The 25,623-nt window shown below is 39.2% G+C and overlaps 4 protein-coding genes and 2 long non-coding RNA genes across 8 annotated transcripts; 4 read left to right on the top strand and 2 right to left on the bottom strand.

The window, feature by feature from the left end:
* LOC109728989 (ubiquitin-like-specific protease ESD4) lies at positions 1,763 to 3,063 on the top strand. Its single transcript, XM_020259570.1, has 2 exons — positions 1,763 to 2,282; positions 2,363 to 3,063. Exons 1-2 carry the CDS (start codon positions 1,986 to 1,988, stop codon positions 2,615 to 2,617), a joined length of 552 nt encoding a protein of 183 aa, XP_020115159.1. The 5' UTR covers positions 1,763 to 1,985; the 3' UTR covers positions 2,618 to 3,063.
* Positions 3,802 to 4,651, top strand: LOC109728990. The gene is made up of 2 exons (XR_002221174.1): positions 3,802 to 4,139; positions 4,219 to 4,651. It is a non-coding gene; the product is annotated as an uncharacterized LOC109728990 (long non-coding RNA).
* LOC109703547 lies at positions 10,179 to 12,602 on the top strand. Its single transcript, XR_002213981.1, has 3 exons — positions 10,179 to 10,415; positions 11,381 to 12,267; positions 12,339 to 12,602. It is a non-coding gene; the product is annotated as an uncharacterized LOC109703547 (long non-coding RNA).
* Positions 11,988 to 15,226, bottom strand: LOC109703545 (shugoshin-1-like). Of its 2 annotated transcripts, none has more exons than XM_020224196.1 (11): positions 14,993 to 15,226; positions 14,703 to 14,872; positions 14,578 to 14,615; positions 14,333 to 14,441; positions 14,212 to 14,235; positions 13,500 to 13,568; positions 13,333 to 13,404; positions 13,152 to 13,239; positions 12,975 to 13,035; positions 12,744 to 12,875; positions 11,988 to 12,497 (listed from the first exon to the last, which is right to left on the bottom strand). In XM_020224196.1, exons 1-11 carry the CDS (start codon positions 15,045 to 15,047, stop codon positions 12,158 to 12,160), a joined length of 1,158 nt encoding a protein of 385 aa, XP_020079785.1. In that variant the 5' UTR covers positions 15,048 to 15,226; the 3' UTR covers positions 11,988 to 12,157. The 2 variants fall into 2 exon arrangements, with proteins under 2 accessions (XP_020079785.1, XP_020079786.1); XM_020224197.1 differs by having other exon boundaries at positions 13,152 to 13,251; positions 13,357 to 13,404; positions 14,993 to 15,225.
* LOC109703552 (protein N-lysine methyltransferase METTL21A) lies at positions 15,657 to 19,541 on the bottom strand. Of its 2 annotated transcripts, none has more exons than XM_020224202.1 (9): positions 19,437 to 19,541; positions 18,968 to 19,034; positions 18,748 to 18,813; positions 18,045 to 18,138; positions 17,810 to 17,926; positions 17,347 to 17,447; positions 17,048 to 17,122; positions 16,868 to 16,960; positions 15,657 to 16,167 (listed from the first exon to the last, which is right to left on the bottom strand). In XM_020224202.1, the coding sequence occupies exons 1-9, from the start codon at positions 19,448 to 19,450 to the stop codon at positions 15,877 to 15,879; spliced, it is 918 nt and encodes a 305-aa protein (XP_020079791.1). In that variant the 5' UTR covers positions 19,451 to 19,541; the 3' UTR covers positions 15,657 to 15,876. The 2 variants fall into 2 exon arrangements, with proteins under 2 accessions (XP_020079791.1, XP_020079792.1); XM_020224203.1 differs by having other exon boundaries at positions 18,968 to 19,051; positions 19,437 to 19,515.
* On the top strand, positions 19,652 to 22,779 carry LOC109703553 (U11/U12 small nuclear ribonucleoprotein 31 kDa protein-like). The gene is made up of 3 exons (XM_020224204.1): positions 19,652 to 19,821; positions 19,878 to 20,564; positions 22,573 to 22,779. Exons 1-2 carry the CDS (start codon positions 19,711 to 19,713, stop codon positions 20,553 to 20,555), a joined length of 789 nt encoding a protein of 262 aa, XP_020079793.1. The 5' UTR covers positions 19,652 to 19,710; the 3' UTR covers positions 20,556 to 20,564; positions 22,573 to 22,779.

The following is a 25,623-nucleotide window of genomic DNA, read 5'->3' as shown; positions in this document are numbered from 1 at the left end:
AGCTCAATAGGCCCGTAATGGTGTAATATTATCGTAGTAATCGATCAATGGTTTGAAAGTTATGGTGCAACGAGTTAATCTCTGATAGTAATGGTGCAACGAGTTAACCAATTTCAGAACTGGATTATGATGGTCTATATATTTTATAATACACCTTCAAGAGTATGTTGAGAATGGTGCAATAAGAAGTTTAATCAGGATTAAATCCGGGATGAATTCTCCCGAAGAAAGTTCGATGTCTCGCCGGTGTCTCTTCCCTCTCTTACCGACCAGCGGTGTCTCTTCCCCTCTCTTACAGGCCAGTGCCTCTCTTACCGGCCAGCGCCGCGGTACCCGTCCCGTCGACTGGGAGAAGATCAATATGGAAGACATCCCGATTTAAGATCAGTCCAATGACTGCGCGATCTTCCTGTTAGCATACGAGGAATACTTGCAGAAGGGGTGGAACTTGGACTTCTGCCAGAAGGATATGACGATGAGACGCGGCGAGATAGCAGCAGAATTCTTGCGTCTTTTTTACTCGCAATAATTCGAGGCTGGTTCGAGTTACAGTTCTTTCATTTGTACTGTCATTTTTTTCACACTAAGACGAATTGGTGTACATATATAATTCTCATTACCTTTGTTATAAAGAAAATAATAGAATTTTACTTGTAATATTGTTCGTTACACTATTTACCAGAATGTTGAACTATTATCCCTCCTTGCTTCAATGTGTTTGCACTGGAACGAGTCTAGTGATGCACGCTTAGAAAGACTGTTACATCATTTAACCTGGCGTTTCTCCTTGTCGTTCCACTATTATTTCAGTCTTATTTTAGGTTCACATATTTAAAATTATTAAAGCCGAACAGCAAACACCTGGTCTTGCGAATAGCGGAACCGATGTTGTCCGAGTTTCGAAAAAAAGCCATGTTGCGTGAAGCGCATGGGCCGCATTTAATGGCCCGGAGGGTTGTCTAGGGTGTTTACAATCTGTGTAACAGTGCAATGTAATGTACATAATGGTGCAATTTACTGTAAAAGTGGTGTAAAAAAATTCCTCTTGTATTATAACAGTGTAATGTAATGGATATAATAGTGCAATTTCTTGTTTAAATGGTGATTTGATTACATCTGTTACACTATTTTATTTCCATTCCCAACAGCGTAACTTGCTTACCTTCCCGAGGCGAAATTCCCTTACAATCCTGTAATTATATGAGGCCCTTTGAGCTATATGCAACAGCGCCGTTTTATGACAGAGCATTAAATGCAAGCCATTAAAGAGCCATTAATGCAGCAAGCGCGGGAAAGGTGGGTTTAGGGCGTAGATATTCTATTCGCCAGATCCTGTGTTTGCTGTTAGATTTTTGATATTTTTATTTATATTATTTGAAAGTGCAGCCGCGTTTGTCTCAAGAACTGAAGGGAATAAAATCTAAAATCTATTGATTCCGCTGTGTCAAGTATTTTCCCGCCTTGCACAACTTAACCACTCATTACGTTAACTGGATGATATTATATAAAGAGTGTTTTTTGATAACTATTAGCTAATTTCCTCTATCCAATTCTTACGAGTCATGGATAACACTGATGAAATTCCAGTGCACTTCAATTTTAATGGGTGTTTTAAGGAGGAAGGAGGCTCTGTCAATTATGTAGGAGGATCCAGCCGGCTCAATTTCCTGCAATGGTGTAAGAATTTTCTGCAATGGTGTAATTACGATCTCATTCTTTCATTGTTTGGTAACAGCACCCAATAATCGTTGACACCCCCCTCCTCGGATGATACATCAAGATTAAAAAAGGGAAAAACACTAAAATTGAAGGTCACAAGATCCTCACCGCCCCTGGAATTAAAGTACTACGGCAAGGGTGAGTTACCGAAGGAGGATCAGGAGCGAATTGAAAAATTCCTGACAAGCACCACCCCCTCCGCATTAGTACTGCCTTCGAAAGATATTGACATTGGGAGGAAGGACTTGGTTGACCTAACAAGTCACATGGCCTTCGTCAGCTCCGATGTTATTAACGCCTACCAGAATTTACTCAAGGAGGCGGAAGGGGACAAGTGCATATACACGACGTCATTCCTTTATCAGACCCTAGGGACTGCAATGAGCCCCGAGATGTTTTTGGTCGACATCACCCAGGAGAGGATCAATGAGGCGAAATACTGGTTCATCCCGCTCTTCGACTTCGAACACTGGCATTTGCTGGCTGTTGATCTCCAAGGCGGGAAGTACCTCCACTTATCATCCATTAAAAACCCTAAATACAACGCGGGGTTTGAAAAAGCAGTAAGTGTTACCTAATGCATAGAAATTGTACCAGCATTACCCGATTATATTTTTAATTAGTGCAATGTTTCCTTATGCAGTGTAAATTCATAGGAAATTATTTACAAGAACATTTTTCTGATTTGTTTGGGCGCCGCGGTACCCGTCCCGTCGACTGGGAGATGATCAATCTGGAAGATATCCCCATGCAAGATCAGTCAAATGACTGCGCAATCTTCCTGTTAGCATACGAGGAATACTTGCAGAAGGGGAGGAATTTGGACTTCTGCCAGAAGGATATGACGAGGAGACGCGGCGAGATAGCAGCAGAATTCTTGCGTCTTTTTGACACGTAATAATTCGACGCTGGTTCGAGTTACAATTCTTTCATATGTACTATCATTTTTTTCACAGTATGACGAATTGGTGTACATATTGTAATTCTCATTACCTTTGTTATAAATATATGGGTAGGAATTTACTTGTAATGTTTGTCGTTACACTATTTACTAGAATGTTGAACTATTATCCGTCCATGTTTCAAGGTGTTTGCACTGGTGCGAACTAGTGTTGCACGCTTAGAATAGCAGTTACATGGTATCACCTGGCATTTCTCTTCTCGTTGCACTATTATCTCAGACTTGTTTGGTTTCACATATTTCGGAAAAATAATAGCCGAACAGCAAACATCGGGGCTGGCGAATACTAAACAAAATACAAAAAAAGTGCAATACTAACGAGATATTACAGTAACATTCGTCATAACGGTGCAACGATAGGCTGTAATAATAGTGCAACGCCAGGAAAAAAAATGAAAAATCGCAAGATATTACAGTAACATTCGGCATGATAGGCTGCAATAATAGTGCAACGCCAGGGAACAAAATGCAAGAAAAAGTGCAATACTGGCGATATATTAGAGTAACATTCGCCATAACAGTGCAACGCCTTTATGCGCATTGAAACTGAAGAAGCTATATTTAAACAACTCGCTTTTACTTTTCCCGAGACAGCTTCGATATAACCGCCGGTGTCTCCTATCCTGACAGAATAGACGCTATGACGTAGACGTAATGCTACGTACTTTTAGAAGCATTAAATGCTCGCTGCGGTCGGAGCGCATATCCACGCTATTCGCCAGAACGTGTGTTTGCTGTTCCATGAACCCATTGCACTATTAGTATGACATAGTTGCACATTTATGAACTTAGTTGTACTATTTTAACGGAACTTGCACTATTACATGTCTTGCGCGGCACTTTTTTTTCCTGCTCTCTGATATCATTGAACTATTATGTCGACCACATTGCACCATTGTAATCATCGTTGTGGTCTTTCACCCTACATTGCACTAATAATCGCCGTGCGCGTCGCACCCTTAATCCCCTCGCATTTGAATGCTAGTGGAAGGCACGATAAGTGACGTGTAAGGTATATTCGGTAAGTGAGGAAGAGATGTACTGGCGGGTTTGTCAGCCCACGATTCGTTTTTTTAAATATCGGTTCTTCAGATGCATCTCCCTTTACGGAAACACAACGGCGTTCCCTGCAAGAGGAAACGCAGCGCCGAAGTACGAGATGGAGCCTCCTCCTACACTGCCGCGGCTCTTCCTCCTGCCGGGAACGCCGTTCCTCGCCTTCGCATCCTTGACCAATAGTTACTAGGCTACAGTTCATTCATGACGTTAAGCAACGACGGTAGATGGCTGAAGCAGAGTTCGCGGAGTAGGCGGCTCGCTGCGAAGGGAGCCGAAGCAGAGTTCGTGGAGTAGGCGGCTCGCTCCGAAGGGTACCATCCAGCAATGAGGCGTTAAGATTGATTCGTGCTATCTGGACTGCGTTATTTGCCACGAGCCCATTGGCCCTCCTCTCATACAGGTTCTTAAATTCTTACAGATCTTTATTGTTATTGATGGATTCTTATGTTATGCTGATTGAACTGTCTGTTTCATGGTAGAGCGGAGCTCCAAAGGGCTTGAGGCAAATAAAGCACTCCAGATAGTGCAAATCAATCTTAAGGCCTCGTTGCTGGATCTACACTTCCGAACGACCCTCCTCCTACTCGCAGTCTCCTTCGGCAGTCTCCTCCTCGCAGTCTCCTCCTCGCAGTCTTCTCCTCGCAGTCTTCTACTTGCAATCTCCTCCTCGCAGTCTCCTGCGGAAGTCTCCCCTGGCCTATACATGTTATCTTAGGCTATGTGCGCGTGGAATTGCAGACAAGCTTCGATGATTAGATATTTCTGTAACATAATTTTTATTATGTTCAATTTGTTATTGTTGAAGTAATAGAATTTTTCATTGTAGGCAAATCCTTTTTGTATTGTGTAAACTTGTATAAAATCGTGTACTCGGATTTAAAGAAGAAAATATAATTCTTGTTCACAAATTAATGTACTGCTTAGGAATTTGTTGCACTATTTACCAGTTACAATATTTTTCATAAAATGTTGCACTGTTTACATCATAGAATAATATAAATTTCGACCTTTTTGCACTATTTTGTTCATGTTAACGCCAAATCTTTGAAAATTTCGTACTAGGTATCATCTGTTACACGCTTTAGCAGAGATTCTTAAACTCTTTTGATCTGTGTTACAATACTTAAAACCTTCTTTAAATTAAATTTTCATTTCACCGACCTGGCGTTGCACTATTATTATACCTTGTATCAACCTCTCCAACGAACCCTTATAAGCTTAGTACGAGTCTTTTCAAAATATTGCACTGGTTTACTACCTTATTGCACTTTCGTTGCACTCGTTTTTAAATCGATTGCACTATTATTTATACCTTATTGCACTCTTACAAGCATCTTTGCACTCTTTTAAAAATATTGTTCTGTTATTCACTCTGTCTTGCACTATTATTGGCGTTCATCTGTTAACCTATTCATGCGTTATAAGAACGCTGATCTTTCGTAAGAACAGTTTGCACAATCGTTTAGCATTTATGTCGCGCCTCTCGAAAAGCGTCCTGCGCCGGCGACCTTCCAGCCCCGCCGCCGAGCTTCCTGGCCTGCCGACTCTTATGTCGCACATCGCCGACCTTCGAACCCCGCAGCCACCGTCCTGCGCCGCCGACGCTTCGGCTTCATTTGGAGGGGTAGCCGTTCATTTGCAGTACTAAGTTGAGATTATATTAAGGAATAGAGAAAGTAAAATTTTGACTGATTTTGGAGAGGTTGCACTGGTGCGACCTAGCGATGCACTGTTATAATGGCAGTTGCACCATTTTTTCGGTCTCGTTTCACTTTGCGTTGCACTATTATCCCTGCTCGGGCCGTGCATATTTTCTCATTTATCGTGAGTTATTGTATTAAAGAATTAAAGCCAAACAGGAAACAGCGGGGTCGGCGAATAGCGGGGGTGGAAGTGGTCCGGGTTCCGAGAAATGACTGAGATTGAACGGGTCATTTAATGCGCGCCAGACCGTACGGCAGGGTAGTATACGTATGTCAAGAAATACGCGGGAGGCTATTGTATAGGAGGGGCATTTTGGTCAGGCGGCGGAAAAAGCGGACCGAATCTGCAAAAAGGAAAAAGGTGGCCCGATTTTGCAAAACCCCAAAATAAGTGGATTTTTTATGCAAATTGGCCTTTGTTTTTTTTTTTTTAATCTAGTATTTGGTGGAGAAGAATATAAGGAGGAAATTCCAGTAATAAAGAAAAGGTTAAATTACACTTAATGTCGTCAAAAGGTTCTCAATTTTTTATTTATTGTATTTCTCGACGTAAATATTTATACTATAGTAATTAACCTAATTAAATTGATTAAATATTAACGTGTTACTGATATGAAAGTAATATTAAATTTAAATTATTATTATGTTATCAATCGCAATGTTTCTAAATCACTATCACATTAGTGAAAACACATTAATATTTAAATAACTAAATTGAATTGTAAAATCTTATTGCAGCTACTTTCTGTAACAAATTAAACTTTGAGGATCGTAAGTACAATTTGGCCTGAAGAAGAAGAAAAAAAAAATTGGGATAATTTCTGGAAGAATAGTTTCTAGGAAGTTACTTAAGCTGACACATTTTATCCTCGATATTCTCAACTCGGATTGACAGGGTACTAGTTATTCCAATTGCTAGAATTAGAGATATTCTAATCACTATGTTCACACTTTTTGACTGGAGATATATAGAATCATCTAAAAAGGTATGATTAGTCATATTCTTTTCCTTTTCTTTTCTTTTTTTTTTTTTATAACTTCTTAACTGTTTTTTGTTTTCAATTGTTTGTGTTTGTCAGTAAAAATAGGAAATCAGCTAAATTTTAAAATACAATGCATCAACAGTGTAGTTAACAATTGATACCTGTACTTCATTTCTCGGAAGTTACTTAACCAGCATGAATCAAAACAAATAATTAATAATTAAGGGGTATGCACTCCGTATACTTTTAGCTTTTTTTTCGTATTTCTTTACCAAAGGCTATATATCAAATATCTTCAGCATGATTTATTACACAAATGCTATGAAAAGCGATTATGTTCGAGAACTACTCGATTGAATCACACAAAGAATGAGATGTTATCCGCACTAAAAACAAACATAACTTAGGAAAAGTTTGTCCTAATATTTGTTTCCTCTAATCATGATTTCAACCAGTGCATGGAATGTTAGTTGCCCCTCGTGAAAGCAATCTATTCTTCTAATTGCATGAATTAATAGCCAATATCAATTGCTTATTGTGCAAAAGAAAAGTGCAAATCATGTTAAGATCTCCATAAAATTAATTAAGATAGAGGGAGTGTGTGTGTTTGTGAGAGAGAGCTCAATTAATTCTCTGAGCTCAAGTTGGATTTGTAGGGTCTCCTCTGTATATAATTAATGCTTAAGAAGATCTGCACTAATGCAAGGCACATGAAAAAGTTGGGCTTTATGTTGCCTCCCCTAGACGCAGGGGGCGACGTTACTGTTTTCGCGACTCATAACATGCTTTGCACCACCAACTCGTGTATTGGATCAAAATCTAAATAATCATGCATAAAGTGATCTTGTTGTAGTATCACTATACCAATTCATAGTTCATATTCGCACATTGAACATGATTGGACTTAAGTTTATTGTGGTTCGTGATCGTATGGACACCGGAGATCTAAAGGCCTTTAAATTTATGTTTCTTATATTATGGTCTATAGACCATGGTTTACGCAATAATTTCTCTTCTTCAACTCTTTTTTCTTTTTTTTTTTTGAGTGGTTCTTTCAAGTTGTGCGTTCATAAAAGTGTTTTCTTTGACCATCTTCGTCTCCTCTTCCCTTCACGGTATGGCGAATCCTCATGTGATCATTGACCGTTTGATGCTGATCGGACGGCTGGGAGTTTCTTAACTTTTTTTTATTAGGAACATGTCATGTCAAAGAAGCCCCCATTAGTTGGAAAAATTCTAGAATGCAACGGGTATATTAGTGACGTGGCGTAACAAACCAATCAAATTAATCCTTTTAAGAATATATGTCCCATCATAATTGTAAAAAAATATTTTTATTGTACTTTTGTTTGAAAAGAAGGAATGTGATTGGCTTGTTATTGATGACGTGGTGCAAGTGTGACAGTGTAGAATTCCTCCATTAGTTGCCCCTGCAGCCGTCCGATTAATTCTTTTTGACCGTTCAACGTTCTGCGCGATCAACCAATCAGAAAGAGGCTTTTTCTGATCACCACCGTTCATCTGCCACGTAGTAGCGGGACACGTCTCGCTTCATCTCCAGAGAATCTACTCAGCTGCAGCAAGAACATGGAGAGAGGATGCTCACGGTCAAAATTATATCATCAATAAATTATTGTTATTAATTATTATTAATTAATACACATAATAACAGAGTAAGTGGCTCAACACAATAAAAAAAATTTCAATTCACTATTTATTCTTATCTATTTTTTAAAATAACTCCTTATGTTATTATTATTATTATTATTATTATTTTCTTCCAGTAATGGTTCTGTATCATTTGTTGGCACAACTTGCACTGAATTAGAGGAACGGATATTGTCCGTGGGATCAAATGCGCAAGAAATTCATTGACGATCACCCAAAAATTGGGTGCGGATTTTCTATGGTAAAGTTGCGTAGTTTTTTTTTTTTTTTTTGCACCATTTCTTCGAAATCTGTATCTAAGGTCTTCAGTATAATAGTTACGATCGACCGACATCTTCAGATCAACAGTTATGGCAGGACCACTAGGGTCTGAGTGGTGCCATAAAACCTAAGATGGTGCGTGCCGTCTCCAATAAGAGCTAATTCGATACGCATTCGTGCTCAGATTTTTTCTGCGTATAAAACAATTCCGCCATCATTCGGAGATGGAGTCTAACAAAGTGATCGGATGGCTAACTAATAGAACGGTCGCAGTCGATCCTGTTTATGATCTACAATAACATGGAAATTTTGTATGCAGCTGCAGAGAATCTACAACCTTTGCCGATGCACCTGCATATAGCTCCAGCAACGAATCGCGACTTTGTGGACCGACACACTAAATGTGTTTTGCCGAGCTAATAACTAGTGAGGTTGCACCTTTTATCGCTGTTGTGAACACTGCCGTACCATTGCGGCTTAAGCCATTTCAGTCAATTTCAGCTGCAACCGCGACAAATGAATATGAAAGCAATGCGCTGTTTGCTGCAGCAGTGTGCCTGGTTTGGTATAATTTCAATACTAGCATTTAGGCATGTTTGGTTCAGGATTGAAATAAAAGTAAAAAATAAAATAGATTCATTTGAAAAATAAAATAAAAAAAAGAATCATTCAAAAATATTGCATTCGCTATTGTAATAAAAATGAAAATGAAAATTTACCTTGATATGGGTCAATCCGGAATCTAAAATCGGATTGAGTTATAAATGAATTTGGCCAATTTTAATCCCAGAGTGAAATAAGAATCAAAATTCGATCCCCATAAAATAAACCATAACTATCAAAATCAATTAATCAATTCCGATTTTATAGTCTGAAATAGGTGAACCAAACACGTACATAATTATTTCATTGCCTTCGAGGCCCTACATAAGGTCAAATGTGTTATCAAAACGAGCAAGTTTGGGCTTGTAAGAAGGCCAATCTCATTGCGCCTGGACTCATTGGGCTGTGCTCAGCAATATGGCCCATCCGATCTATTGGGCCCCACAATTAATACAGCTCATTTGGAACCGGGAGTTGGGCCAATGTTGGGCCGCTATGATTCACTAGTCAAGTGACTTGTTGGTCCGGGCTACATTTTGATACGGCTTTCGGAGTCTGATCACCTCCGGTAAGCTCACCTTCCCCCACTTTTTGTCTCGTTTGCTTCAAAATAATTTTTTTCGTCGATTGTTGCTTACAAAACGTGGGGTTCATGCGCACGTGGCGGTGAACGTACGCTGGAATGTTGGGCCACTATTGAACAGCTTGACTCTATATTTATTTATTTATTAATTAAAATTGAATAAACAGCAAAAAAGGGTCAAAGAAACGTAGAAAATTTTTTTTCCAATTTTATTTTATATATATATATATATATACATATAATTGAGCATAAATTTTCTTTCATTTCGGTTTGATTGTACTACCACATCGACAGAAATGAATGATTTATTATTCGTGCTTTATTATCCTCATTTGAATGTTAAAATTCAAAAGAGCTGTCCATGAATAGGACTTGTTTACAGTTTACAGTGAAAATGTACAAGAGAAAATTACCGGTTTATTTTCGCAAGTAACTTTATGTCGTGTCTTATATATAACTTTGGTAATTTCATTGAAGCATTTCCAACTCTTTGCATAATAAATTAATAAAGGCATAACGCCTTTAATGCTAAACGGGCCACGAATCCACCTAACTGGATTCGGCCCAGGAATTTTTGGGCCTGAATACGGCCCACTAAAATCGAACCGCTGTGAACCGGGAATAAGGAGATAGATGGATAGAGAGAGATGAAGCAGCCGCCACCGAGCTCGTTCATGGCGGAGGCGTCGCAGGTGCAGGGGCAGGGAGGGATGGGGGAGATGGAGGAGGAGGAGCAGGTGGGGATGGAGGTGGACGACGCCGACCCCGTCGACATCCTCTCCGACTTCGACAAGCACCACCTCCCCCTCGACGCCGACTTCTTCAACTCCTTCCCCGACGATTTCCACGACGACGACCTCGATTGAATTCGAGGGGTAACGACCCCTCCCCTCTCTCCTCCCTTCTAACTTGGGCTAGGGTTTCTGGGATCCCCGGAATCGCTCGCTGATCGTTCCGTCGATTGGATCCTAAACTGTTGATATTATTGTTGCTGTGGACCCGTTTCTGAGGTTTTAGCCATTGTTCTTGGCGATTTTTGGAGTGGTAGTTTGTTGATGTGTAAGGAAGTGGCACGATTTTAGTATACCTAGCTTGGTACAGTTTGATTTTGGATAAGTTAGGATGATGGAGGTGGTTTTTTTTTTTTTAGGTGATTAAAATTGTGAAATTTGATTGTGTAATGTTAAACTAGGGTTGTTGTAATTAGTTTTGATGCTTAGCTTCTTAGGTCGATTTGATTACTAGTGAATCTTAAATAATAGCTTCAGCATGCAAACCAACCTAGTGGGTGGATTGCAGATAAAAGGATTAGTCAGAAACTCACAATTTCACATAACCATATTCCATTGATAATTTTCCAATCATTTCTGGGTGTTTTTTTTTTTTTTTTTCTTTTTTTTTTTTTTTTTTTTTTTTTTGCCCTTTTGGTTTTTGGTTTTGTTTTGTTTTTCATTTACATAGTTATGGTGTTGATTGTGTCATGCAACCAAGTGATGTTCCTTCTTTCATAGATCTTACACTGTAGGGGAAGTTTCGATATGTGAGTAAATTTCATCAAGCCACATTAGAAAAGAGAAAAAAGAAAAGAATTAATTTCTTTGTTGAAATATGCAAAAAATGCATCTTCAGTTGATTTGCTGGTTCTTTTGGAATTTTGAACAAATCAGTAGCTCTTGAGTCTTGAATATGCCGCTCACCGTTGTTGTAAATATTCAGCAAGTTTTTTATTCATTAGTTCGAATCTCGGTGATACTGCATTCCTATATTCGTATGGATTGATGACGTTTATCGGATCTTTTGGGGCCTTTGGCTGATGCTCTTTCGTTTTCTTTTGATGCAGGAGTCAAGTGTGTTCCTTGCCTTGTTAGAGTCGGCAGTAAGCAGCGAGGTGCTCATTGTAAGAGGTAAATGGGTTTACATCTTTTAGAGGTGGGCTCTGTATTTCCTCCAAAATAATGTTTTTAGATGAACTATCTATGTCCATGTCTGTTGTTATGACATACAGATATTTCTGGACCTTTGTTATCAACTCGTAGAGCAGCAAATAACGGTTCATTTAGGCTTGGCACTTGTCATTTTGTATAATGCTTGTTCTTTGCACTTGTCTTTCTCATGGTTTTTACCATTTCGCAAGGGTGTGGGTGTTGAATGCAAGGTTGTCACGTTACATATTACTTGGTTATGATAGATTGGATTGAAATGAGAGGATGGCTGCATGCCATCCAATCTCTTCTTATACGAATCTCTACGAGATGCCATCTTGTACAATGTTTCGCCTGCCTAATGAATTGCAAGGACATGAGGCTCACCCATATCGAAAAGGCGAGATTGTAGGCATTTTGATCAAACATCTTCTGATTGGTGTCAAAACAACTCCCAATTTGACCGTACATAGAGAACTCTTACAAATTACAGATGCCTATGACATTCCAACAGAATGCTTTGGCTGGAGAAATCAGTTAGTAATATTTAGCTGCATCGAAAAGTTAGCTTTAACGCCAGTCTACAGAAAAGGTACAAAAAAGAAAAGCAAGTGGAAATTACAAGCTACATGAAACAACCAGATCACAGTTGTCGCACAGCTGAAAGATTACAAGCAGTAGTAGGTTGAGCCCTCTTACACAACTCGCCGCATTTTCTTTTTCAGAGACATTTCCTTGTAAGAGCTGACCTTCTCGGCGGCCCTGCGCAAGGGCCTTCCAGATAAAGATCTCCGGGCCCCTTCAAGTAATTTTGAGGACTCATTCGCGTCCTTTTGATCTTCACTCTTTCCTTGCTCAATGATTGTATTTGAACAGGAGGGAGTTGCAGAGTCCAGCTGAGTATGATTATCTTTTCGCAGAGGCTCCACGAAAAGAGAGCAAGACGAAACCTCGGTGTCCTCTATCTTGAACGAGTCCTCCATCGACTCGTGTGATTCGGATTTCAATTTACTCGATCTGCTTCTTAAAGACTTTCTGTTCATGTAAAAAATTTATCAAGCTTGGATGTATTTCCTTTCCAAATACAGAAGAGTGAAGATGGTGTTTTACATATATAACGCTGAAAATTATCTATCAAAATGTGCACCTGTGTGAATTTGAAGTTTCATATATGCCACCGTAAAGTGCACTTTTCTAAGAACAAATGTTAAGAAACCTTTTTTTATTTTCTGAGGATTAGGATGTATAGGTAGATATGTTAATATCTCAAAATTCATATACCTTCTTCCTTCATTTAAGGGCTCGCCAATTATTGAGCAATCTGGAATTATGGAATCCTCCATCTTAAAGGAGTCCTCCATAGATTCACATGACTCAGATTTCAAACTGCAGGACCTCCTTCTCAAAGACTTCCTGTTTCAATACAAACTCTCAGGTGAATTTATGGACTTTGCAATACTAAATGGAAAAGAATGTGCACAGCACTTCACCCGATACGCGCATATTACTTACCTTCTATCTTTTTTTTCTTCTCGTGCTTCTTCTTGATGGGTTATGGCCATAGGTAATGAAGCTGTTTGAAAACAGGGAGTCGAAAAAGAAAGAATGAAAACCGAAAAAAAGTATACAAGCAGCAGACCTGTGTATGTCTGTATGATAAACAATGAAGTCAAGGATCTAGGAAAATACATTGAGTTTCTCCAATGCAATTCCTATCTGGATTGAAGTACTTGCTACCGTCTAGATGAGATGCGCCTGCTGCAACATCAGAATCTTTCTGTCGCTCCTCCTTAATGTCAGTATAAGGAAAAACATATGTATATATGTATCAGAAGATAATGAAAATTGGGTAGTTTAGTGTAACTACAACCAAATGTGCCAGTTTTGCCGAAACCTCAAAGCAGACGCTCTCAGACGGTTGCCTGTTCACCTTGTTCTTCTCCTAAGGTTACCAAAGACGTTCAGTATGTTTATGCCTCAGGGAGAGAGAGACAGAGACAGAGAGAGAGAATTTAACTGCACCACATATTGTTGTACCTCGAGTTCTAGAGTCTTCAATCTAAGGACTGCTGTCGTGCACGCCAGTTCATGTTGCAATGTTTTGAGCTGCATATCGAATGACCAAAAAATTACCGAACTACAGAATGTTTATGATTCAAAAGAATCCGAAAGGTACTAAATAAAGGGATAGGCAAGATAACAATGATAACCCTCTTTGCAAGAACTTCCTATGAAAAGCTAGATGATGAACATTTGACGCACTAAGATTTGGTCGATGAACGTTCTCTCTTAAAGATTTTAATCTCTGATCTTTCCTAATCATTGCAATGTCATGCTTAGGTTATTTTCCAGGGACCTAACGTCGATTAGGAGGAGCGCATCAATGTTGCCTTTATCATATTTAAACGACCCTTAAATCCTGTTTGACTCCAAATTGAATTATCCATTAAAAGAAAGGGATAATTCCTTATATCATAAGAGCTTTTAACTATAAAAAGTGGCTAGGTAGCTGGCCCTTCAAGTCCATTGTTACAAATGAAGGGATACCTCATTACAATACATCATGTCGAGTGTACGTCTCCTAGTGGATCTTGGGGTTTTAGACACAAACAACGCGAAAGGCGACACTATAAAAATCAGGTAAGATCAAAGACTACAAAAGACTACTACTTTGAGTTGAAAGGTTAGGGAAATACAAGTACATTTATCACAACAAACAATCCAGCTGTGAAGGTACAGAGGAACTTACTCTATCTTTCCCTAAGTTGAGTTCCTGCATTACAAGATCAGATAAAGTGATTCAGAATCAAAACTTTAACTAATGGAAAAAGGAAAAAAGAAAAAGGAGCTAGGAGGATAATTGAACGGACCATTAACATCTGAGTGTTAGCTTGCGCGAGCTGCCAATTCTGTTGTTTCGCTTTCTGGAACGCGAACCGAAGCTTCCGCAGCTCAACATTGCTTGCTTCTATAATCTTACTGTTGCAACAGTTAATAATCATCATCCGCCGCAACCAATTGTATCGGAATAAACTCATAATCAGAATCAACACACACCACACACACTTTGCGCAAAATGGAATGAATGAGTTAATCTTTCAGATTTTTCACATACTTTCGTTCCGCGAGAAGCTTCATGAGAGCGGTATTTTCCTGCAACCGAAACCAAATTACTTATAGGCAAAGGGAATGGTGAACAAAATAAGAACGAAACTTTAATTTGAAAATTAGGGTAAGAACCTTCATCAGCTCAACGTAGTCCTTTGCGCCGGCGCAAGGCGCGATCTTAGGGTTTTCTTTGTCATCGTCCTCGCCGACACTTTCGAGCCTCCTCCCCGTGTTCGTAATGTCCGATAGCCTCTTCCTCGTAATCGCCCCTGCCGCCACTATCGCCTTCCGACGCAAATTTCCTAACCCAATCGATCAAAATCTAGCATTACGATTCAAACAATAGGAAAAGAAACCTTCACCCTAACCCCGGAAACACTCGAAGCACAAACTTGGCAAGGCAAAATTTGGGTCAGATCTACCTGCGTCGCCTCCATTTTCGTCGATCTCGTGGGGAAGAAGAGGGCCTCGTTCCATGGAGGACCAAGAACGATGATCCGAACAAGGATCCCTTCTCTCGATTCGGAAGAGGCTTTCGCAGAGGTGGTGGTGGTAAGCGAGGGAATTGGGGATTTTGATGCGTCCCCAAAACTACAAGGGAGAGAGAGAGAGAGAAGGAGAGAAATCGAACCGAAAAGGGAAATGGTGGGGGGAGCGAGGTTCGGAAGAGGTAACGTTACTCCGAACCTAAGTCCGAGCCTGCTTTCAAAATTGAAACTGAACGTGGCTGGTATTGTGGGCTGGATGCAAAAATGGGCCGGCCGGCCCATTTGATTCGGGTGAGATTGGTTTGGTGTTGGGCTGGGCTGGACCTCGCCCACAAGAATGAGAACCTGAGATTCAAACTATTTTTTTTTTAAAATTACTTTCTTTCAATTTTTGATTTATTTTAATTTTAATTCTTTTCTGAATTAAACTGGGAACTCATTAAAACCAACTGCACGAATTTTTTTTTTTTATAAAAAGCGGTACAAAGATGTACGTCGAAATAACAAGGGTTATTTCTTTTTTGTATCTTAAATTTCATCGAGTTGCTAAGAAATGATGCTACCAAATTAATCAGGCATGATCAGCATTACACTGTTCTTTCGAAAGTTTGATCAGCATCTCAATCTAAACAAAACCAAGGGAGAAATTGGCATAATCCAAATGATAGTCTCTTGAGAAATTACAACAAGCAGCTTTGAGCTATTAATCCACTTTCTTCAATTGGGAAACAAATCCATAGATAATTGCAAGGCTGACAACAGATTAATTACCCTCAGTTTGTTTAAAATTTGCCACACAAAGAAAATAGCCGACGATTTCATGTGATCTTAATATCTTGCATAAGCCTTGCAACCATAGCGCCGTATCTTCTAATTTCCCAATCGTCGAGCTCTCTCTTTTCCGATCCCACAGGCTTTCCATTGACTATTGGGTTCGCAGCAGTACCTTCCTTCTCGCTTTCTGCCTCGCCACTCTCATTGCCCTCGTCGCTTCCGCGGCCGCACTCTGATACCTCGCTTGGAGTACATGTATCGTCTCCACATTTCTGTTGAGCTTTCGGTTCCATCATGAATAATTGTATACTTGGGTGTTGATACTTGTTATCCATCTACAACACAAAGGGAAAGAGAAATTGAAAACAGAAGGAAAATCAACATGTGCTGTGGACCACCTATATATTACTGCCTGGAAATGATTTTCGTTCAGCTTGCTAATTACTTGGCGATATTGAATTTGGTTTGTAATAACCTAACCAAATACCAAAGACAATTCATGCTTTGGCACAAGCAAGAATATTTGAGAAAAACAGAGTACTTTTGGGGGAAAAAAAACACCATTCTGTCCGGTTTCTTTTATTATTATTATTTTTTTCATTTTTCAATTCAAATGGGTTCGTGATCTACTCATGATCCAACCACTGAGCAGTTCAAACTCAAGATATCTCACAACAGGAATATTGAATGTTGGGATGCAACCTTGTTGGATTTTGCACTATTAGCTTTGTTTGACACCAGAAAAGAATTTCAGGAAATGAGCTGAAAGAAGCCATAAATAGGCCATAGAGTACGTGCATTTTAAATGGGTGGTGGCGCATCAAAATTTGTGGATAAATAGTCATCAGGAATTTGAGAAGATCAAACATAGTCCAAGCAAATCTAACAATAACATGAGAGATTTAACTTGATCTATCAATCTAAATTTAAGAATAATGTGCATATAAGCAATACGGTCAGCACTGAGCCACTGATATGCCAATTTATAGGAATTCTTGAAAGCATCAGGTAAAAGTATAAAGCTTGATGTAACACCTTTGATTTCGGGATGCTCTTCACTATAAAATTATTCTTCCACATCTGCATCATTTGTTCATGGACTGTGGTGGAACGGATCTCATAACCTAACTGGTTACGAGATGGTCAGTATAGTTATGTCATCAGACCATTTGAATCCTTGCAACAAAAAGGTAAAAGGTTTAAATTTGCAAATACCAGTATTGATGTTCTAGGTCCCGATAATGCCAAAATTGTCTGCATTAGTGGTTCCAGTAAATGCTCTGAATAAACCTTCAACCAAAAAACGTCATGAGTACTATCTTAGTTATGTTAGACCCGAAAGGATGAAATCGAAATTTTACATTGAAGGGTATAATGCTTAGCTGGTTGTTTCTGAAGCTAATAGCATTAAAATTGACTACCAATATTTTACTCTAAATGAAGTCAAGGTGTCTGATTTTCAACATAAGAAAAGTATTACGAATAAATGAAAAATATAGAATCAGAGAACTTACAACATCAGTGCCAATAATGTAATCAAATGGAGGTCCAACAGATTTAATGTGCTCTTTATTTCCCCAGTCCAGCTCCGCAACCGAAATTGAGCCAAAAGGAGCTGCATAAAATGATTGGCTACATAAGAAAAGTCAACCACTATTATGAAGAGAATCATCAGAAATTGAGGGATTCGGATCATCAGAATATCAGAAAATGAGTTAGATTTGCTGCACACGTGGCTTTAGTGAATGTGGTGCTAAAAGCTTAGGCCATGATTGCACCTTTTGAAATTCACTCAAACATAAACAAGTAACAGAATCATATCTAGATTTGCTGAATACTAAAATGCACTCATTTGGTAATTTTGGAAGAAGAACCAAACTTTCTTTTTTGTCTCATGATTTTAGTCCATTTTATTCCAAAGAGGAGCAATTGGCATTTATCCTACATGAGAATAATCTAAGAAAGAAGGGGGGGAACCTGAATCTGAATTTGCCTGCAAAATCCAAGAAGTATTACGCTCCACATTTCTCATAAGCAACGGCAGAACCTCAACTTGGTCTGTCGTAATTACATCACATCCTAGTAGGGCCATTCCTAAAGAGCAAGTAGCAAAAAGATATTACTTTCTGAAGTTAAAAAAACATAAAGATGTAGACAAATTCAGCTATTTCTCATACTTGGTAATATTTTGATTCTGGTGCAAGAAACTTACCAAGCCCAGCTAAACCACAACCTGCCCCTAATTCAATCACACGTTTTCCTTTCAATTTAGATGGGCTAAACCTCCCTTTTCTGCAATTCTTTTCCTATTATCAAGATAGATAAGAAGGATAAATTACATAAGATATAGCTACAACATCATGATGATAATAAGATTTCAACATATAGAAAGAGCAAAACTAAGGTCCAATACTTCATCTGAACCTCAAACATTTCATACAAATAATGGATGAAAGAGGGAAAGAATATCTAAGAGGGTAACCGCTGAATTTCATAACATAGAAAAGATAAACCATGAAAACTTGCACAAATATGACCCAATGCCTAAAGAGTAGCTACTACTAGTACCAAGGGCTGCATAAAAACATCATTACCAGAAAGGCTTTAAGAGTAGCAGGTCAGCAGATTTCAATGATTTAAGAGACAATTTTCAACTGGGAGCATTGCATTATCTTATTAGAGCGGTATGCACCATAAATTTAAATATCTTCAGTTTCGTCTCACCTCATCTCATATGCTAAAACTGTCTATATAACAACACCTCTGCTGTACTTTATACTCTTAATAGGAGTCATACTCTCTCTTTCTTATCTCACATTGATTCTCTGTTAGTATGATGGCCACCATACTGTTGTTACTTTGAGTATAAAGAAATACCACATGAAAAGAACCAATAACGTATTTTAAGTTCTCACCAGATATTTCACAAATACCATTGACGCATCCCAAACAGTAGTGCCGAGATGCTTGGAGTTCGGATCCTGTCAGTATAACACAACATAAGGAGACTAATAACTCAATGAAATAGGAAATAAGAATCTCTAGGAAGGATTTATCAATAAAATGGTTCGCAGAAACTTCTACACAACTTAAAAAGTTGCAGCTAAATCTGAAAAATTGGTCAACACATTTTACCTGAGCTATGTGTAGTCGGTGGCCTAAAACCTCAAGTGTAACAGCAGATGAGCTAGGAGAATTCAATCTGAAAGAAACACAAAACTATAGCACTATAATTGAAGATCCTATTACAGTAAAATAAAATCACCAAAGTCAGAAGATATAAGAATTTTATCCTTCTAAACTATATATACGTCAAATTACCAAACATAAACACTAAATTCAAAATTGAAGCGGAAATTAAATTTCAGGATCTGGTGATTTATTCTTTGGGCTTTTCCTGTTAGCATGTATTAAGTGCACATTACATTCACCAACAAAATTTTACTATAAAAAAAAAAAGAAAAAGAGAAACGAGATCCCCATCTCTCCTCATGTGACGAACTAGCCTTACAATTTCAAATCGAAAATCCGAACAGAAGAAAAAAAAAAAAAAAAAAAAAAAAAAAAAAAAAAAAAAAAAAAAGGGTTAGGAAGAAGAGATCACCTATCATCGTCCATTTGATTTAGGGTTCCGCTTCGGACAATGAACCCTGCTTCGAGGCGGATGGAAGAAGACAATGGACAGAGTAGGGAATTTGAGTGAGGGTGGGTCGGGCCTGTATTTACAGTAGATTATAGACCTGGATTCATCTGGCCCATGGGCCCAATCCAGTCTGGCTCGACCCAGGCCCGGCCTACTTGTTCACGCTTGGGCTAATGCTCCGGGCCACTCAATCGATAAAGTCGACAACGAAGGGCGGAGAGAGCGAAGGGACACAATGGCTCACCGGGGAAGGGGAATCGACGACGACGATGACGAGGAAGAAGACGACTTCGTCTACCGCTACCCGACCNGGCCCATGGGCCCAATCCAGTCTGGCTCGACCCAGGCCCGGCCTACTTGTTCACGCTTGGGCTAATGCTCCGGGCCACTCAATCGATAAAGTCGAGATCGAAGGGGGGATCGGGGGGGCTCGCCCCGTCGAAGTCGACGGTGTACGTGTCGAACCTCGACTACAGTCTCACCAACTCCGACCTCCACACCATCTTCTCCACCTTCGGCAAGGTCGCCCGCGTCACCGTCCTCAAGGACCGCGCCTCGCGCCGCAGCCGCGGGGTCGCCTTCGTCCTCTTCGTCTCCCGCCGCGACGCCGCCGCAGCCGCCGCCGCCATGCACGGCAAGGTCCTCAACGGCCGCACCCTCTCCGCCTCCATCGCCTCCGACAACGGCCGCGCCGCCGAGTTCATCCGCCGCCGCGTCTACCGCGACAAGTCCCGCTGCTACGAGTGCGGCGAGGGGGGCCACCTCTCCTACGAGTGCCCCCGCAACCAGCTCGGCGCCAGGGAGCGCCCCGCGCCCAAGCGGGGGCGGAGGGGGTCTCACGGGCGCGGCGGCGGCGGCGGCGGCGAAGGCGAAGGAGGAGAGGATGGGGCGTCGTCGGAGGGCGGGGAGGGGGAGGAGGGCTTCGAGGACGACAATTGGGCGTCGGTGGTGGACACGAGGGGAGCGGATGAGAGGGCGAGGGGGAGGGAGGAGTTTGGGGATGATCAGGGGTTGGGGAAGAAGACGAAGAAGGAGAAGCGAGTTAGCTACTTCAGCGACGAAAGCGGCGAGGACGATTAGAGGATTAAGGTAAATTTGTGCTCCTCCCTTGATGTGATTTTTGCTGCACGCTGAGGATTGACTTGGATAGTAATATTTGCTTTCGTTTGGCTGGAATGATTTATAGTTTAGCATTTAATTGGATTGTTTTTCTTTAATTTTGCATGATCTGGAGTGAAACAAACTGTGAATGAGGTTTGCGGGGCTTTTATGAGATTGGTACTCGCTTCGATGAGGCCTGGTTGCCTCACTTTGTAGCTTTGTTCATCTTCCAGATGAATGAAGCGGTAGCAAGCTATCCATTTCTCAAAAAAAAAAAAAGGAACTATAGCTATCCATTACTGGAATAGGTGCTTCATGTACACTTCCTGGTCTTGATTCTTTCATGCTACCTTCAATTTCCTTCTCAAATTTATGGTTCAATATGGAGAATTGGACATCAGTTGCCTGTATGATAGTTTAATTATACTTTGCCTGAGTTTAAAATCTAAATGAAAAGTATAAGAAAAAAGAGAATTAAATTTTATAAGCTTGAGCCCGGTACCTGAAGTAGTTGCATACTGGGTTGGTTCTCGGTTGAGGTTTTATGGCAATTATCACCTTTACGAAATTCTTTACCATGGCCTTATTCGAGCAGTCTTAGAATGTGACAACTGCTATGCTCTTATGGCTTATTCCTCATTGAACTTTAGAATTTAAGTCATTACCCATGATAGGGCTCACGAAATGCACGCTAAACCTATATGGTGAACCGTGCTTCTTCAAGTTGCAGAATTACTATCACTATATCTATTTTGATCTTCATCCTTCCTCTGTTTTATCATAAATGCTCAGGCCCGGTTCAGCTATTACTTGTCTCCTATGTTACAGGGCAGCCTTTTTTTTTTTTTTTTTTTTTTTTTTGTATAGATAGTGCACCATGTTGCTTGTTGTCGGAAGACCTTGACTTTTATCAAAAGTTAGCTCGATTTGAGTAAGTGGTACTACACTCTGCACTTTCAAATGTATTTCTGCACTTGTTGTATCACCTTAAAACGTGCAACTTTGAACATAGCATATCTTGTTGTTCTTGTGGGAAAATTGAGAAAGTAAGCCTACATCTTTCGACCGAGTATAAATCTTGGGCCTTGGTTGAGAATTGAACTTCTAAGAATTCCACAGGATGACCAAGCGATAGCAAACTTTTGTCTTGGCTGACAAAAGGTGGTTTCATGTTTTACACAGTTGGCCTAAGATAGTTGAAATACTTTGCTGACCATGTGTATGTATATATATATATATATATATATATATATATATATATATATATATATATATATATATTTTGTATTGTGTATGCGTTACCATTCTTCTTAGAAGAGGCCATGGTCATGAACCTTTGTTTAAGTGATTTTGTTCATAGAGAGTGCATTTGAGCAAAGATAAGCTATCGATACCTTATTTAGATGGACTGTACTGGCCCCTTATCAGCCCAGAAAAGCAGTTTTCTTATGCAGCTATATATTTTGCCATTCTCTCTGCTGGGTTTTACAACTGTCGATGTTATGGGGATATATGTATCCTTGTTATTTCTATTTGTCGAACATTGACCATTTTTACGATTGCATTGACGACTTAATTCTACTATCGCGCGCATGAATTCACATACTGCGCCCAGTTATCTAATGAGCAAATTTTGCATTAACTGGATGTAAGATGTCTGCATATTTTCATCAGACAGCTCAGCCGCTGAGATCCTGTTGAGTTTTCTTCAACAGAGGTGTGTAGAGATGCGCTGGAATTACCAGGTGTGAAATAGGTAGAGATTAGTTGAAACTAAGTATGGGCCAAAGGTACTGATAATGTTCCACTGACAAATAGGAAGGATTTGTTTGTCCTCATGTTCTTTTAGCAGCCCAATCTTTGTCAGCTCTGTTATTGGTGATCTATTTTGTGATGTTTTGAGTCATATTTACGACACTTTTCTTTTCTGACCTCCATTGCCACTTTTTTCTATTCAGCCTGTAATTATTTGTTGATCTAGTGTTCTTATGTGCAGGAACATGCAGGAAATTGAAGAAGCTAAGAAGAGATCAAAAGAATACACGGTTGTCTCAGATGGTGCAATGGCTCTGTAAAACTTGAAGTTCCCTACCACTTAGCTAGTTTCATTGAGACAGGGTTTTAAGCAACTTCTTGCTGTTCCTAAACACTGTTCTCTACCAAAAAAAGTTGAAGTAATTTAGTTGTCTTTTCTCAAAGTAAACATCTTGTTATTATGTTTTTTTCTTCTGCTATTTATATATATATATATATATATATATATATATGTAGTTAAGATCGATTCAGGGTGATAGTTGATGCTGGGCTGGGCCGAGTGAGCTGCTGGGTCAGATGCTAATGAATGCTCATTACTGAGCTTCAGCAACATTAATAGGGCCGAGAGAGTCAGAAGCCCATGGGCCTAATTTTTAAAAAGCCTCTCCGTACTCTGTACTCGCCTCACCTTACAAACGGACGGTACCGGACTCCTCGCGGTATGAAAATGTCGCGACAGGTGCACGAATCACGAGGCGCTCGGCCCAACCTTTACCTCGGGACAAACCATTCGCAGGTGCACGTCCACCACGTCACCCAAGAGTCAGCTGATCACATCATATTTTTAAATAAATAAATTGAAATGTAAACTGTTTGATGTGATACGTAACCTACGAAAGAAAATTTTATAATTTCGAAAAATTTTATTACCAAAAGTTGACCTCTGTTTAAAGAGGGGGATTTAACGTAGTGGACCAGGTCCAGGGAACAATCGGCTTGCGCCGCGCGAGCGCTAGATCGGCGGATGATCCGGAGTGGTCGATCCGAAGTGCACGGATCTCGGCGCAACGTTGGCGACTCCCGAGGAACACGCAAGAGGTGACGCTACCTGCCCTTTTAACCGTATGCGATCTCGCATTCACCGACCTCAAATCTCACTGACACCGACGCGGCCACACTCCGACACGGGATTTCTCTGCATGCACCGGGTGTACATGTACAGATCATACACCGCAATTACTGAAATTTAGAATGAACCTCAAATACCACTATATGGTTTCTCATTTTTTAGTATCTTGTGATTTCAAATGTATCAATTTAGTACTCCGTGGTTTTGTTCTTCTCTTTTCGTCGGCTCTTCCGTTAACTTTTTGTTAAATTATTATATATAAAAAACATCAGATATCCATCTAGATTTATCGAATATTCATTTTAGTACATTTTAAATTTAACTTTGTTGCCAATTTAACAAAAAAAAAATTAGTGGAGAAAATAATAAAAAGAGAAAGATACTAACCACTGGATAGTAAAATAAGAAAATGCAAAATCACAGGAATAATATTTAAATTTTTTGCTAAAATTTATTATAGGATGAAACTCAAAAGTAAAATCTAATTCATTACGTGTTTTCTTTGTCATTTGAAAATGCGTATGTAAAAAAAAAAAAAATAAATAAATAAATCATCGAATGCGGCATTTAATACAAATCAAACATTATTCTTTCCATCGTTGATTATTATGACTATTTGATGTCTTAATACTATATTTCCAAATTCTGTAATTTTAGGGCATTAAATTTTAATTTTAAGTTATTGATCTTTGAATATTACATGTGGTGCATGCTGTGTAGGATACACCAGGTGCATGCAATGCTTTGTCCTACGTACCTTCTGGCGCCGCATATATTTTTGGTGAGACCAGGACGTACGTACTCCGTATATACCTCTGCTCATCTCAACCGTCCATCTCCTCGATCTTTGATCTAAATATTGCGAGGCCTCTCGAGTTACTCCTGTGAGAGAGGAAGTTTTAATGTAATTATATATATATTTTTTAAAGAGAAACATATAATTAAAATATTTTTTTATTAATCATGATCGGACGGATGAATCAAAAAGAACAATTTTATTAATTGAGAACGTTACCTCAGCAATATATTGATGTATTCTAAACTTTTTTCTTGTAAAGAGATTGTTATGGCCTTGTTTTTGTTTAATATTGCTCTTTGCTAGAAGTTTTTTTTTTAATTTTTAAAAAGTTCTTTTAAAAAAAATTAAGAGTTTTCCGAATTTTCATTTTGAGGCTTAAATTTGAAGATGAAGCTTCCATTTAAGAGAACGAAAATCATTTCGGCCCTCTATTCCGTTTAGAAATTTCGATTATTTAAACACTAAACTAATGGTTGAATATATAATAAAACAATTTTTTTCCCGAAATGTAGGAGAAGAAATGCTTTGCAATTTTCGCGTCGGCACCGTCGTCATCGTCCTCTTCTCGATCGAGAAGCACTTGTACATGGCATTTCTACTCGACTCGATCGTAATTTTAAATGGTCGAGGCTTTTTCCGTAAAATCCGTAAAGAAAAATATATAGATTTATTAGTTTCTTAGATCAAGCCCTTCCCTTAGGCAAGAAATAAACAATGCAAGATACATTATTAATTAAGTCTCCATTATTTGAAATGATTGATGCTCCCATTTTGTCTTTAAACAAGTCATCAGTCCTGTTTTTGCGAGTAAAATATTTGTCTATGTTGTTAATTAAGTATCATTGGCCATGTAAAGCAACTAAATTATGTATCCATCATTGCGTGTTGTCCTTAACTATTATGCTAAGTTGATTCCAATTATTATTATTAAGATTATTTCTGAATCAAGCAATCCTAGGGTTTTTTAGAGTTTTGGAGCTCAAGGAATTGCTTTCCATGCACCTTCAAAACAGCCGATAGGATAGATGTTGTCAAATGGCACTAGAATGCGAACCAAATATTCTCTGTCGAGCGTGCATATGACATTCTTATTGCGGGGTGAATACGGAGGCTGAAAATATATACTATAAAAAGTAAAAAATTTTGTAATGCTAGTTTTTCAGAAAAGGATTTTTACTGTTGATAGCCTATGGAAGAGAGGAAGGTTGGTTGATAAACTTTGTGTGCTATGCAGTGACAGTCAGTAGATCATTGACAAAACACAAAGGCTGAAAATATCATAAAAACTAAAAAATTTTATAATGTTAGCTTTTCAAAAAAAGATCTTCATTGTTGATAACTTATAGAAGAGATGACGGTTGGTT

Source organism: Ananas comosus, linkage group 25 (genome assembly GCF_001540865.1).
Source record: "Ananas comosus cultivar F153 linkage group 25, ASM154086v1, whole genome shotgun sequence".
Taxonomy (NCBI): Eukaryota; Viridiplantae; Streptophyta; class Magnoliopsida; order Poales; family Bromeliaceae; genus Ananas; species Ananas comosus.
This window is presented reverse-complemented; position numbering and strand designations above follow the sequence as displayed.

Bases quoted from the DNA above. Each gene is read 5' to 3' on its own strand.
- LOC109703545 (XM_020224196.1), bottom strand. From the start codon at position 15,047: ATGGAACGAGGCCCTCTTCTTCCCCACGAGATCGACGAAAATGGAGGC. The intron at 13,569-14,211 runs GTAAGTTCCTCT...TTCGATATGCAG, and splicing joins TCAACTTAGGGAAAGATAGA to CTCAAAACATTGCAACATGA. The intron at 13,036-13,151 runs GTATTTTCCTAG...GTTTTCAAACAG, and splicing joins TTGCATTGGAGAAACTCAAT to CTTCATTACCTATGGCCATA.
- LOC109728989 (XM_020259570.1), top strand. From the start codon at position 1,986: ATGGCCTTCGTCAGCTCCGATGTTATTAACGCCTACCAGAATTTACTC. The intron at 2,283-2,362 runs GTAAGTGTTACC...TTCCTTATGCAG, and splicing joins ACGCGGGGTTTGAAAAAGCA to TGTAAATTCATAGGAAATTA.
- LOC109703552 (XM_020224202.1), bottom strand. The intron at 18,139-18,747 runs GTGAGAACTTAA...TCTTGATAATAG, and splicing joins TGGTATTTGTGAAATATCTG to GAAAAGAATTGCAGAAAAGG. The intron at 16,168-16,867 runs GTGTTACATCAA...TTTGTGTTGTAG, and splicing joins AGAGCATCCCGAAATCAAAG to ATGGATAACAAGTATCAACA.